The sequence below is a fragment of the Taudactylus pleione genome, unplaced genomic scaffold (genome assembly GCF_031769625.1).
Source record: "Taudactylus pleione unplaced genomic scaffold, aTauple2 ptg000258l, whole genome shotgun sequence".
In the NCBI taxonomy this organism is placed as follows: domain Eukaryota; kingdom Metazoa; phylum Chordata; class Amphibia; order Anura; family Myobatrachidae; genus Taudactylus; species Taudactylus pleione.
In genome coordinates, this window is record NW_028284660.1 from 1,828,784 (window position 1) to 1,844,767 (window position 15,984).

The following is a 15,984-nucleotide window of genomic DNA, read 5'->3' on the forward strand; positions in this document are numbered from 1 at the left end:
ACCCAGACTCAAGGGTCCTGCATCGGATTGAGTCCTTGTTTAGCATTACTTTGGGGTTCTGAATAGTCCTGGCTCGGGTCTTCTCGTAATTCGGAACTTGGATTTAAAACATGTATCTCGCATGTTATAGATTGCATTTAGTTTCACCCTCATGATTTCGAGTACTGTGAGGTGGCCAAAATTGACTGACAATGAATGTTGTTATTGATGTTAATAATACTAAAGGAACAAATTAAATGATTTTAGCTGTCTTTATAATTTTTTAAAGAAATCCAAAACCAAAACCCGAACCTGAATCAAAACACTTTAGAGTGATTTTGCCAAAACCAAACACGATAATGATTTAGAACCAAAACCAAAACACGGGGTCTGCCCAAATCTTTAGTTAGTAGCACCATAAACTAGGAGTATTTTTTACTAGAGATGTGTGTGGAACCCCGTGTTTTGGTTTTGGTTCTAATTAGACAGTACCCCCCCCCTTTCAGGGTGGACTCCAGACACCAAGACGTGCACTAGAAAAACTTATAAAACCTTGTAACTTGAGACACCAGAAAAATTGCTTAAATCTTGATTGAGCCTGTCAGATATCCTCCCAACTTTCGTATCCAAACAAATTATTTTTGTCCTCAGAGCAAGTGGACCACTCACCCACACTGCAAATTGAACTTTCCTCACCTAGGAAATCCAATGTACAGTAACACCAGATACGAAGTACATAAAGACGTGGTACATGGAACTGTAGATTTACCAATCTTTAGTCGATATCTTGTATGACAAGATGGATTTTTCTTCTGGATACTCGTAACACATAACTTGGAAGAATAGGGTCAAATATCACATGGTCTTCAAGAAAAGGAGTATTGTCATGTACAGGATCGAATTCAGACTCAGAGTCCATATCCAAAAAAAGAATGGAAGAGTTAATATGACTTGAAAACTCAGAGGATTTTGGAGATGGACAGAGGGAAGCATAACCAATTCTGATGGTATCAGGTTGTTGGTCTCTAATAGTTCTTCGAGTCTTTTTCCCCATCTGGACAAATTGATCCTGCACGGTACAGTTATCAGAAGGAAGTAAAGAAACATATCTAAGTTTGTAGACTCAGAAGTACTGTTTATCTTGAGGTCTAGTAAGTTCATAGTATGCTGGTTCTTCAAAACTTAATTTTGCATTGATTGCGAAGAAATGGAAGACCTAGCATGAATACACTTTTTGGAGAAACCAATAGAGACTTATGCGAAAGCCGAGAGCAGGAAACATTACCGAAAGTGTTAGTAGGCAGACTTGTAGGAGCAAATCTTTCATATACAGCTGTATTGAAAGCATCCATATCTTGAAGGATTGGATCCTTGGACTCTATAAGTGCGTTAGCCCATTTCTAGGCCTCACCGCTGAAACTTGAAAGAATAAATTTAACGATGTTTGTAGAAGTGATACCACATGTTGGAACAGTTCTCATAAAGGCTACCACCTGTCCAAATAAAGTGACATACTGTGTCATCTCTCCATCAAATTTAATAAACATTGGAGAATCAGATGAGTTCCGAGTGGATGAATCACCATCAGGAGTAAAATTGGAACTACCTTGAGATTCCACAGACTGGTGAACATAAGACATAACTGAAACTAACATGTTTCTTTCTTGAATCAACAGATGGGACTGACGGAAAACCAGAGGAACTGGAATCAGATATACTCGAAAAGGCCCTCGATTGGCTAGGTAAAGTTGATTTAGTGTTATACAACCCGTCGTTCTCAAGGAAGATATGCTTGGAAAATGATTTATTTCTGGGTGAGGAGTACATTAATTCGAACAGACCTTCCACATTAAAAATCTTGATACCAAGACTCTCTGCCTTCTCCCGCATGGATTTATCACCGTCACCACTCATGATGAGAGAGTTGGTTTCCTTGCTAATATTTTCAGTAACTTTGCCCCCAATGCACTCTATTAATGACTTGAGTTATTTCTTTCCCAAGAGTCCCGAGACCCCAAAGATCACAAATGTCAGACCTTCAATGTAATTATCAACTCCTTGGGGAGTCTGCTTGACACCAAGAGCTTGTGAAGCACATTCAAGAGTAGAAAAGGAAGAGTTCCCAACTGGGATGGTCAGGTCACTAGAAGCTTCCTCCTGAAGTATAATACTTGGAGCCCCCTCTTGGGGCATGACATTTGAAATCCCCCTCAGGGTAAATACAACTGGAACTCCCTCCTGAGGTACAACACCAGAAAACCCCTCTTGGGATGAAAAACTTGAGAGCCCCTCCTGGGGTATAGAACTCGAAAGCCCCGTCTGGAGTGTGAGACTTGAAATTCCCTTTTGGGGTACAACACTTGGAACCCCCTCCTGGGGTACAACACATGAAGACTTCACCTGAAGTTTAACACTTGGAACCCCCTCCTGGGCAATGGCACTTGGAACCCCCTCCTGGGGTAAGACACGTGAAAACCTCTCCATATGAAACTTGAAACAGAAACCCCCTCTTGGGGTGTGAAACTCGAAACTAAGACCCCCTCCTGGGTCATGATTCTCAAAACACAGGCCCCCTACTGGGGCATGAAACTTGAAATGAAGACCCCCTCCTGGGTCATGAAATTCAAAAGGCCTACTCCTGGGACGTGAAACTCAAAATGAAAATCCCCTCCTGGGGTATGAAATTCAAAACTGAAACCCCTTCTTGGGGTGTGAAACTCAAAATGAAAACCCCCTCCTGGGGCGGGAAACTTGTAATCCCTCCTGGGGTATGAAACTTGAAACTCCCTCTTGGGGTACAGGACTTGAAACCCCCACTTGAGTTAGGTGACTTGAGACCCATTCCTGAGGTAAGGAACTTGATACCCTCTCTTGGAGTGTGAGATTGAACCCCCTATTGGGGAAGGAACTTGAAACCCCCACTTGGGATGTGAGACTTGAGACCCCCTCCTGAGGTGCAAAACTAGAAGAAACTTTATTCGGATTGCGACTGGTAGAGGCAATATCTGGGTTGTGACCATTATAAACGGATCCGGACTGTAACCAGTAGAAACGGAATCCGGGCTGTGACCGATAGAAATGGAATGAGAAGTGTCCCTGACTTTATGAGTTTGAAATATCCTCTCAAACTTTCCTAGACGAGGGAAGTAACATCTTGTAAAAGGGCCCCAATCGAAACCTTGTATTTTCTTTTGCTTAGTGGACATCACCTCCTTATCCATAACTGAAGAAATGGAAACCACTGATGGCTGATGAGAAGAATCAAAAGCGCAGATGATGGGAGTCACAAACTTTCCACCACTTTTCAGTGGGCACAGAGTACAGTCTTTAAGAAAGTGATTGTCATAACCACAATATAGACACAGATGTAGTTCCGGCGCCACTGACGTTCAACTTCAGTAAGTTTAGGGCGCAGAAAACTTTGATGCCTTACTTTAGTTTGCTTGGAAGAGATGTTAGTCAAGTCAAGAGGAGCACTAGAAAGCTTGGGAAAAACTTGAAAAAATGTTGGACGGAGACTATGGGCCTGATTCTGACCCACTTGCAAGCGCTATGCGCTCGCAAGCGGGTCGATGGTTCTGCATTGCGCATGCATCCATAGCAAGAGAGAAATTATCTCGCTCCGGGGCTTGCTACAAATCGACAGATCACCCCGTTTTGTAGGCGGAAAGGGGGGTGGCTGGCCAAATGGAGGCGTTCCTGAAGGAATGCCTGCCAGTTGGGGGCAGCCCTACTGACATCACCAGTGATGTCAGTAGTGAGCTTCTGACTCTATTAGAGCCGGAAGCTCACTGGGGCTTGCGATGGACGAGACCCTACCACAAGGGTCTTGTTGCAAGCCAGTTGGTTGCGATGGTCACAACCATCGCGACCATTACCTGGCTGCTCGCAAAAGCTGTGGGTGGTCACCCACAGCTTAGCGAGTGGACAGGAGGCTGGCTTTTTTTAAAAAAACGGCCGCCCTGATTCAGAGCGAGCGCTCGCTTTTTGCGAGCGGCTCTGAATTAGGCCCTATGTACGATAGCTGTTCAAGAAGCCAGTAGAAATTCTTGAAATTTTCAAGGTCACAAATATCAGATAATTTGGAGACCAGAGCACACTTGAGAGGTTCACTAGTATACAGAAAAAAATTCTTCTGTAGGAGTAGTTGGAGCTTGAGAACAAAACTCTGGAGAAGTGGACACAGGAGAATTCACTGGCGGAACTTGTGGTGTGTCTGGAGTCAAAGCAGCAAGAACTGAATGAATAACCTTCAATTGACTAGAAAGTGCTTGCAGCTGCTGCCTCATAAGTTGCTGAGTAGTTTCCTGAGTATTCATACGAAAAAGTAGGTTTTGAAAAACTGCTTTACCCTGGAACCCAGTGGCTTGCATGTTGTTGGCTGTTCAAACTGTCATGATCCATACGGGAAGATTCTCAGGTGAGGACAAGAGCCAGGGGATTAGGGTGGCTAGGGAACAGCTAGGTAAGTGACAGACTGGGTCTCCTTATTAAGGCCAAACCCAGGTTTGGCTAGACCTGCCCAGAGATGCAGAGTCTACCCCACTTGGTGGTCACCAATGACCCCTCCAATCGGGATTTGGGTTTTGCTGCACTAAGTGAGCAGGTCGCAGCCCTCTGGACAAGTACCTGGGAGTGGCAGGAAGACCAGAACTATATTAGAATGAATATTAGCGTATGAACTAATACGTGAACACAGGAGATCAGCAAATTAAATGAATATTTGAACACAGGAGACCAGCGTATGAACTGAATACTAGAACACAGGGGATGAACTGAACACTTGAACTAAATACTTGAACACAGGAGACAAACTGAATACTTGAACACAGGAGATGAACTGAATACTTGAACACAGGAGATGTACTGGAATTGCTAGAGGTCCAGCTGAGAGCTAGCTAGTAATTAGCATGAAAACTGACACCACATTAACAATTGGAAGCTGCACACAGCATACTAAAAGACAACACAAGAATATAAATATGAAGCACTGGAGTACTGAGAGAGAGCTAAAGTAACACACTAGAGAATTAGCATAGAAGCTAATACAAGTAACACTAAAGAACAGTGAGTAGGTTGTAGCAACACACTGAGGAAATAACACAGAGAAACACTGGTGAATAACACAGACACTGGAACAGTGAAGTTGAACAGCAGTTTTATGTTCCTGGAGTGAGACTTAAATACCCTTAGGTAGCTGGTCACTGGATCAGAGGATCAGGTGAGAGACCACAGGACTACCAATGGGAGAGACTAGTCAGGTGTTATGAACAAACATGGCTGCGCCCATGCCCGGCACCCCGGGAACCAAGACGCATGCACAGAAGCCCTAGCAGACTCCAGGGAGAATACTCAGTCACCTCTCGCCTCCACTCCCATTGACTGAACAACTAAGCCCAAGGAAGCTGGCATGGAGGGGAGTAGCGGCTGATCCTAGGCCGCATCCGGACAGGAACTGAAGAACTTGATCCTACATTGATCTTCCCTCATAAATTTTCTTAAGAATCAAAACATTAAAATAAAAAATAAATTAAAAACTAATCGATCCTTCCATCCTTCCCCTGTCTTCAGCTCATAAACGTATTCCAATTCCCTCAGGTCTCTGACCTAGTTTTTGATTAATGAAAACATTCTTGGTTTTTAAACTTCCTAGGGGTCATATAGTTTATTAAACTGCCATCCTGTCTATCATTGCAGTGCCACTCTGTGCCATGTTGGAAGCTGAACTGCCACATGTTAGTGCTGCCCACTGCTGTCTCTTAGCTTAGTCAGCCAGCTAGCTGGATGCAACCTTTTGGCTCTAAACTAGATGAAATCAATATTGTGAAGTGGTCAAAATTGACTGAAAAAAAAAATTGTTGAGGTTGATAATACTGTAGGAACAAAAACAGGCCCAAATTATGTGATTTTAGCTATTTTCATGTTTAAAAAAAAAAAAAAATACAGATTCAAAAACAAAACCAAAACTAAATCCAAATCAAGATTCAAAACATGAAGGAGATACAGATCCAAAACCAAAACACGGGGTGAGCGCACATCCCTAGTTCTAATTCATTATCTTGTTTTGGTTTTGGCCAAACAACACATTAGTGTTTTTGTTCGGATTCGGATTTGGTTTGTTGTGGATTCCTTTAAAATCTATAAAAATCCATTAAAAAAACAATAAACACAGCTAAAATAATGTAATTTGGACCTGTTTACATGCAATCCGAAACCCAAGTTTGGTTTTTAAATCCAAATTCCGAACTTACAGCAGACCCGAACTGGGACTTGGTTCCACTGGAACCCCCAAAGTGATTCCACAGTGGGACTCAATTCAACTCAGAAACCCTATGTTCGGATGTGTTCATGTTTCAGGAAAATTGAACCGCACGTTTCTAATTTTTATTGGGTGAAAACATTGGTATAATTAGTATCCCTTTGAATAAATAAGGCAGATACAGCATTAGCAAAATATGTGGAGAGGTGTAGTACCATCAGTGTCAGGCCAGACAACTTTGGGCCAGGATGTAGTCAGGAAGCCGGCAGTCGAAATGTCGACCGCCAAGTTCCCGACACTGAAAGCCTGGCATGGGACTAAAGACAGGCGTCTAAATACCGATGCCTATCACTAGTCCGATACCAAAATCCCAAAGCCCAGCATACCGAACGTAGGTAATCTGGGCGTCGGAAGCTCTTTGCCGCAGGGGGAGAGGGTTAGGTTTAGGGACTCCCAAGACACCGACGCCTGTCATAATCCCGACGCCGGAATGCAGAACAACACGGGCCTGAACAAGGTAAGTATGGGCGCCCGTCCTCCTAGCTGCGGGGAGGGGAGGGTTAGGTTTAGGGCACCCCAGGGTGACTCAAGGTTAGGCACCCTCGCCAGGAGGGTTAGGTTTAGGCTAGGGGAAGGGGGGTGAGGGTTAGGCACCACCGGGGGGAACTTAGGGTTAGGCACCCCCCCCCCCCCGAGAGGGTTAGGTTTAGGGTGAGGGTTAGGTTTAGGGGTAGGGGAGGTTAGGGTTAGGCACTAGGGGGAGGTTAGGGTTAGGCACCATTAAGGGAGGATAGGGTTAGGGGGGAGAGGGGTAGGGATTAGCCTACTTACCGGCCCTGCCGGCCTTCCGGCATTGGGATGTCAACCGCTGCGCTTCCGTCCGGCGGTATTACATACCCAACCCCTTTGGTCCAAGTGAGCAAAATGTCTTTTGATTAGCACCTTGTATGTGTTGTCCAGTATGTAGCAAATTGCTCACACTTGCTAAAGATGCTGACCAGTTCTAAAAACCTGGTTGCTATTGAAATACAGCTCAAAGACATCCACTCTGGACATAGGCTGTCTTCGGACTAGACTTGGACCACCTCTGGACTTCCAAATTGTAGACTCATAAAAATGGGTAAGGGGTAAGGGAAGGAGATGTATTCTCAAACAAGAACTAAAATTACTGTATGTAATAAACAACATGCAAATATATAAGTAATTTATATAGCGTCCATTTAAGGAGAGGTCAAGATCAGATGTGCACCCATAGTAATATGCAGTAATAACAGAAACCAACAAAAAAAGAACTCTAGTAGAGGTGCATACCACGATATGTAATGTAATTAAAATATACATTTTATTAAAATATCAGATAGAAAAATGGAGACTTTTTATCCTACACAAGCAAGCTAAACACTGCTGGATACATATACAAAAATTTGCAAAATGGGTGGTTGGATAATCACAACCAATAATAACAAAACAAAGAAAACACCAAAGCAAAAACAATATCTAAAAATGAGAATCAGCAAATTCAAGTGTGGATGCTAATAATGTGACTACTCTCACATAGGGGCATATTCAATTGGGTGCGAGAATAGCAAAAAGCCGCACCTGCGAGGTTTTTCCTGCAGGTGCGGGTTTTTTGCTATTCAATTAGGTGCGTGTTGTTTTTTTTTGTGCATGCCGGGGTTTTTTTTTTCAACCCAGGAGCCCCCGGGACTCTCAGCAGCCCCCTCTCCTGTAAGAAGATAGAGGGGGAGGCCACCGAGAGTCACAGAGACCACTGGAGACCCCCGGACAGGTAAGTGAAGAATTTTTTTTGTTTACGTGGTGCGGGGTTTTCTGAGCTGAAAACTCTGCGACCACAATTTTTTAAATTAAATACCGTGGGTATCGGGAGCGTGCACATACCCGTGGTATTCTTAAATTGTGCCCGAGGGGCGCAAGGTTTTTTCTTGCTAAACTTCACGCCCAATTGTATATGCCTTTTAGAGGTTTGAGAGAGAGACAAAATATAGAAGAATATCATAAATGAAGAAAACAAAATATAAAGATTAAAATTGCACCACGAACCAAAGTATAAATTGATAGCAGTAAATCTCACATTTGCTGAGACGACAAGAGGATAAGTGATGGTAAATAGAGGGCTAGATTCCAAGTGATGTATAGGCTGGTGTGTAAGGAGATCTGCTTTCCATCGTTGTGCCTAGGCAGTGAAGCAGGATGAGAGTCTAAAACACTGGCACAGTGAAAGGCAGATAAGAGAGGCATCTGGTGTCAGAAATTACACCTACATACTGTACTTGATGCGGAAGTGTGTGATTCCCAATGAGAGTGCCAGTGAAAATAAAAGAGTATACAATGGGTAGTGTAAATACCTGCAGATGTCGCAAGCAATCAGGCTTCGTGCTGCAGGGGATCCTTCGTGTACACAAAGGTTCATGAAAGCTTCTGTGACCAAGCCCCAGCGATTCTATTAGGAAGCACCAGGAGACTGTACTGATTCATTTGATATGCGGCACTTATATATCTGTGTGCAACTGAGTCTGTATACAAAGTATATTGGAAATTGGAGTGGAAAAAAGCTACGGCCGCTGCATCATAGTAATTCGTACTTTGTATACAGATTTAGAGACTCGGTTGCACACAGATATACAAGTGTCACATTTCAACTTAGTCAGTGCAGTCTCCTGGTGCTTCCCAGTGCCATCGCGACTAAGACGCATTTTAGTAAAAAATTAAAAAAGACGCCCGGTGCTGAGTTGTACAGGACCTGGCGCACCGAGAGGGGCTGTTTATTCAACTGCAACAATGATGGGTGAGAACACATCTATAAGTTAGTTAAGTTCTAATGATACTCTCTGCATGGGCTGGCACACTGCATTTGCAATCCCCCCTCTAGAAAGCCGGCAGGTTGCCCCTGAATCTGTATCGTAAACTGCAAGTATCTCCTAAAATGTGCATCCTCCTATCCTTAATATTCATTGCAATATCTCATCCCGTAACAATAAGGGGTCTATTTACTAAGCAGTGTTAGGAGACAGAGTGAAAAGTGATAAGAAAGTGAAAAGGTGCCAGCCAATCAGTTCCTGTCATCTCACAGGCTGTGTTTGAAAAATGACAGTTGGGAGCTGATTGGCTGGCACCTTATCACTTTCTTATCACTTTTCACTCTGTCTCCTAACACTGCTTAGTAAATAGACCCCTACATCTTGTTTTTCCCATTCATTAGAGTGAGGGACTGTGGTTACATTACTCCTGTCCTCTCAGCTCCTCCAGTAGTCACCTGGAGGAAAGTTTAGCATTTTATCGGGATCAGCGGCAGCTGCTGCTCTGGCTGGTTGGGTGGTCTGTAACTGTGCGCTTGCACATGACCGCGATCCCACACCATGTACACAAAGTAGCAAGCCGGCTGCAGCCACTAGAAACCAGCTAGGGCTGCTGTGATAGCAGGGGGTTGGCTTCTCATGGTTAGCGCTCTCTCTGCTATCACAGACCAGACTGGCAGTCCCAGGGGGAGAAAACACCTCCCCCATGGCCTGTCTATCATGTGATTAGCAGGGAGCACTTCCAATGGGGAGTCACTGTTACTGGGGTGGCAGATTTTACTGGGAGGTTACCTAAGTATAATCTGCCACTGATTGGGGCTATCCTATACACACAGCTGTCATAATGGCCACAATCACACAAGAGAATGTGATTAATGTAACAACAATACACAGCGGTTCCTTTGTGGGTTCACAGTATTTGACATTTACCAGTTGCTGTTTTTTTTCTTTCAGTTTATCAAAACCAGTCTTTGAAGTGTGACAGCCGGGAGATAAAGAAGGAGCTCTGTGTAACTGCCACCAATCCGCTATCTGGTAAGTTCATGATTATAAGAAATACTGGGCCTGATTCAGAGATGGATACAATGGACAATGATTACGCAGTTGACTGAATATCGGTAATCTGCGCCTGCGTCCAAGTCACACTGTGCATGCGTCAAGTTATTGATTGAAGTCAGGGACTGTTTGGTGGAGGTAATGAGAAAGTGGTGGCATGTTAGTTCCTACAGCCATTCTGAGGAACCACAGGGTTACTCGGGACTCCATTAATAACCTGATCTGCAACTGCTGCTGCATCTTTGTATTAGAGCTTGGCGGTTCGGTTTTCATGAAATACGAATACACCCGAACTTAGGGGTTCCAAGTTGAATCGAGTCCCAGTTCGGAATCACTTTCGGGTTCCGAGTAGAGCAGAGTTCCGGCTCAGGTCTGCTGTAAGGGGGCGATTCAGACCTAAATGCAACGCAGCGCATTTTTGCAGCCGTCAGGGGCCAGATATGCAAATTCCGCAACCGCACGGCCAGGCTTAAGGACGTCCTCTATGTCTTAGAGAGTCACAGCAGAGTGATTGCATGGGGTGTGGTATAAGACAGAGACAAAAATTAGTTAGAAAATGTCTAGATCTACCCCAGTTGTTAGACAGTCAATAGATCGACAGGTACAAAAGGTCGACAGGTACAAAAGGTCGACACACTAAAGGTCGACATGTAAGAAGGTCGACGGGTACAAATGGTCGACATGGTCAAAAGGTCGACATGGAAAAGGTCAACACGAAAATGGTCGACACATTTTTTTTAAATGTTTTTTTGTGTAAATACCATTCGGACCCTTGCGGGCTCGCTTCGCTCGCCGCACTGCGGGCTCTGTGGCTAGCTTCGCTCGCCACATGGATTTATTCCCCCTCCATGCCCACTTGGATGGTAGGGAATGACGTTGGATGGTAGGGAATGACGTTGGACACTGGCTCATCTTAAGTGCCTAACCCTAAACCTAAAAAAAAAAAAAAAAGTGTCGATAATTTTTGTGTCGACCTTTTGACCATGTCGACCATTTGCACCTGTCGACCTTCTTACATGTCGACCTTTACTGTGTCGACCTTTTGTACCTGTCGACCTTTTGTACCTGTCGATCTACTGACTGTCTAACAACTGGGGTCGATCTAGACATTGTCTAACTAATTACTGTCTATCTACAGTCCGGCACCCGATCGCACGCCGGTGTAAAAACGCCCACTTTTCTTTCTTAGTACATGTCATCTCCAGGAAGTGTATGATTATTCCGTAACATCGAGAGCCATCGGAGCTGCTTGCAGCGCTTGAGGTAGACCCTACCCCGCCGTAAGGACTGCGATCACTGCAGGCTGAAATTTAACCAGGTGACATGTACAATGACGCTTCCATGATAATTATGCATGCCCAAAGAACAGAGTTTTGACGCTCAGACACGCCTGCGTTTTCCAGGACCTCCCCTGTTACCACCCACAAATGGCACTATCACTCAAAGTAGCGCTCAGTCTGTGTCCTACGAGTGCACGATTCCCGATCGCAGTGACTGGCTCGCCCATGCACACTGTGACAGATACGCATGCGCAGACAGGCGACTATCGGCCATAACGTGCGATCGCAGTTTAGCCTCTGGGTCTGAATCGGGCCCTAAAAGTTCGGAACTCGGATTAAATAAAAATAATCTCGTTTTTCTAATTGCATGTAAACAGGTCCAAATTACATGGTTTTATGGGATTTTTTTTTTTTAGCGATTATTATCGAAATCCAAATCCCAACCAAATCCGAATCAAAAGACTTTTGAATGGTTTTGCTAACCAACCAAAACCAAAAAACGGGAGTCCGCGCACTTCTGTATTTTGCATGCAGTTGTTTGATTTGAGAAGCCGCCGGTGGGAGTCTCAAAACAAATCTAGGCGGCTGCAACATTGGCATAGTTTTGTGCCATCAATGCGCACACATTTGCAGCAGCAACAGCAATAGCGTTAGAGACGTGCGGTTCGGTTTTCCAGATATCTGCGTCCACCCGAATTTGTGAATCTGGAAAGATTCGAGTCACGGTTCTTATCTTCCCGTGGTTCAGAATCTGGATTTTAAATTTGAACTTTGGGTTTTGAATTGCAGAAGTTACATAATTTTAACTGTTTTTATCAATTTAAAAAAAAACAACCCAGATCCAAAACACGAAGATGAATCTAGATCCAAAATCAAAAACAAACCATGGGGGTCGGCGCACATATCTAATTAGCATACATTTCTGAATCAGGCCCACTGTGAGATGATTCACACCAGATGATCGATGCCACGGTACTTTGGACCTCATTCAGAGTCGGTCGTTGTGGCCGCTCGGTCATACGCAGCCGATGTTCGCTAAACTGCACATGCATAAAATTCGCAATGCGTGTGCGCATACTAGAAATTTCTCTCTCCTTGAACACAGCCAGGTCGTTAGTTTGAGTGACAGAATGAACCGTTTGTGGGTGGTAACAGTGGAAGGTGCTTGAAAACGGGGGAGTGGAGATCCGAACGCAGGCGTGCCTGACTATGCGAACGGCGTTTAATGGGAGTGCATAATTAACAAAGTAGTGTCATGGCACACGTGACATGGTGGCTATTGCACTGACTAGATCGTTGTGCTTAAGAGAGGGTATGGTCAGCCTTAAGCTCTGCGATCAGCTCCGATGGGTCCCGATGGTCGCGATATATCCCAGGAGATTACATGTGTTGTGATCGAGAAGGGGGCGTGATTTAGTCTTACGACCGCTTCTTACTCTCGGTCGTTCAGCTAACGATCTCATCTTAGCGATGCAACTTGCGATCGCTTCATTTGCAGATCCAGCCCCTTTCCCCTACGACCGTGCGGCCGCAACGACCGACTCTGAATGAGGTCCTTTGTGTAAATGGGGCAGGAAGTAGAGTGAACACAATAAGATGTCATTTTGGTAGTAAATAAAGAACAAGGGCCTTCTGGTGATCAGTGAATAAAATATTCCCAGTATGATTGGAAATAATATAATCCAGCATCACATCCAGTAGGATTATCTTTATAAAAAAAGTTCTGGCCTTAAGACAATAAATCTGTATAATAAGCAAGAAAGCGTGTCTGTCTGTCTGTATGTTCCTTATGCATGGCCAGAGTCCACCAAATTGGCATGGTAGTGTAGTTTGACCAGTATTAGGTTTTTGCCGAGATTTAAACTTCATCAGGGCCACATACTGTCACACAATCCCTAAAAATGTGGACACTCTTAAATTACACGGATGGCTCCAGTGGAAATTGGCAGCCTGACAAAAATCTGTGTGAAAGTTAAAAAAGTATCCTGTTACCCTCACAGTCTGAGCAAGCATCAAACTTTATGACTCATGTAAGTTCATATTAAATCCAGAGTTAGTCCTTTTTAAATTACCATATATATTAGTCAGCCCTCTGTGTTTGCATAACTAGAACTTTGTGGGTTACATAGCAAGATATTAAAAGGGCCCCCCCAGAGGTAAAAAAAACACATACATTTGCCCCCACACACAGCCCATTCATGTTATGGCATGCATAGCCCATTCAGGTTATGCCACACAGTAGTACCCCTTGTATAAACTATGCCACGCAGTAATAGTGCCCCTTATACATTATGCCACACAGTAGTACCCCATATACACATTATGCCCCCCCCAGCAACTTACCTTCCTGTGTCCCTCCACCAGCCTCTCGCCTCCCCTTGAGTGCCATCAGCCGCCAACAGATATTGATTTGGTGCCGGGCTTCCAGTTAATTACAGCTTGTGCACCGTCAGGCAGCGGCAGACATGGACAGACAGCACTGGAGCAATTTGAATCTGGCGCCGGTCGCGAGCTTATAGGAGCTCGCGGACCAACAGCCAATCAGGAGCTGCCACTGATGATTGACTGCCGGTCCGCAAGCGCTGATGGCCTCGCAACCAGCACCGTTGTCTCTCCATATCTGCCTGCTGGTGTGCCAGCTGTAATCAGCAGGTGGGCAGACACCAAAACAAATACATTGACACCCGGGCCCCCCTCAGCAGTTTTGGCTGGTCCGGTCCACCTTGTGTGCATGACTGGGTGCAGAGGGAGTGGCGGGCTATAGAGGCACCTCTTGCACCCAGGGTAGTTATGCCACTGATTACATGCATGTTAGCAAGCAGTGGGGTCCTTTTCAGGATCAATGGAATGGGGTTATAGGCGAGGACAATGTAAAAAAATAAAGGCTGCAGGTGTACTTCAGGGTCCAGTCTTCAGCCCGGGCAACACTGGGTATCCCAGCTAGTTGACTTTAACAAAATGCTCCCTACCTACTGATCCTTACCTTCTGTGTAAAATTAGTTTTATCTTCAGCAGCAGGACCAGCATTATATTTAATATGGCTGCCTAGAGCACCAACATGGTGGTGCTGAAAGCACTGAATAAGCAACATCATGACCCTGAGAATTTACAGGATATTGGATGAAGGAGGGATGAATGTATTACAGTGTGTGGGATGTGAAAGACTAAATGAATTACAGTTTGTGGGATGAGGGAGGAAGGAAGGAAGGAATTGCATGGTGGCTAATGAGCGAGGAAGGAATTAGAGTGTAGAGATTAAGGGAAGAAAGGTTGGATGTCAAGGTGGGGAATGTTCTTCTCAGAGACTTTGCTATTACCAATAAAGTTGTGTCTTAACGAAAATTTATTGCGATGTCTTGCAGACACACGGAACGATGTTGAACGATAACTATATAATTATCTTTCATATCGTTTACTTTATCGGCCCACAGTGGCATGAACATTTTTTTTGTCCCTTCCCGTTTTCATCTATTTTTGCATATTTGTCACAGTTACATGTGTCAGACCTTCAAATAAAACTGAATATAAGACAAAGACAACCTGAATAAACACAAAATACAGTTTTTAATTCTTTTTTTCATTTATTGAAGGAAAAAAGTTAGCCGACAACATGTGAAAAATGAATTGCCCCTAAACTTAATAACTGGTTGTACCACCTTTAGCAGATACAACTGCAACCAAACGCTTCTAATAACTAGAGATTAGTAGATGCAGATGGCAGTATTGATCTACACAATATCAAATATTTGCATCAAAGTACAACTACAGTATACTGATATTATAAGATGTTATGTCTGTCTGGTTGTTCCAAGTTTGTGCAAAAATTACTGTAGCAATTTTCATGAAAACTGCATCATTGTGTAGTGGAAACCCCTAGAAATAATCTGAACTTTGTTTCATCTTGATCCGCCATGTTAAAGCTGAGCAATAACAAAAACAAAATGTATAGACATCATCAATGAAAGAGATATGTGTAGAACCATGCCTGCGGCCGGTAAGGGGTGGGGGGAGAGGTGCTTTGGGCCCATGTTGACTTGAATAGGATAAGCTACAGGGCACACAGTGACATTGGTGTGAGTGGTGGGTGAATAGGAAAGGTTACATAGCAGTCTGTGCACAGGGCACACAGTGACATTGGTGTGAGTGGTGGGTGAATAGGAGAGGCTACATAGCAGTCTCTGCACAGGGCACACAGTGACATTGGTGTGAGTGGTGGGTGAATAGGATAGGTTACATAGCAGTCTGTGCACAGGGCACACAGTGACATAGGTGTGAGTGGTGGGTGAATAGGATAGGTTACATAGCAGTCTGTGCACAGGGCACACAGTGACATAGGTGTGAGTGGTGGGTGAATAGGATAGGTTACATAGCAGTCTGTGCACAGGGCACACAGTGACATTGGTGTGAGTGGTGGGTGAATAGGAGAGGCTAGATAGCAGTCTGTGCACAGGGCACACAGTGACATTGGTATAAGTGGTGGGGGAATAGGATAGGCTACATAGCAATCTGTGCACAGGGCACACAGTGACATTGGTGTGAGTGGTGGGTGAATAGGATAGGTTACATAGCAGTCTGTGCACAGGGCACACAGTGA

At 44.4% G+C, this 15,984-nt stretch overlaps 1 protein-coding gene across 1 annotated transcript in view; it reads left to right on the forward strand.

Moving 5' to 3' along the window:
• LOC148514806 (killer cell lectin-like receptor subfamily G member 1) overlaps window positions 1-15,984 on the forward strand; it is a 222,679-nt gene that overhangs the window by 20,663 nt on the left and 186,032 nt on the right. The window contains exon 4 of the mRNA XM_088480949.1: window positions 10,009-10,089. Coding sequence (XP_088337075.1) covers window positions 10,009-10,089 — 81 coding nt within the window. The remainder of the gene's footprint in view (window positions 1-10,008; window positions 10,090-15,984) is intronic.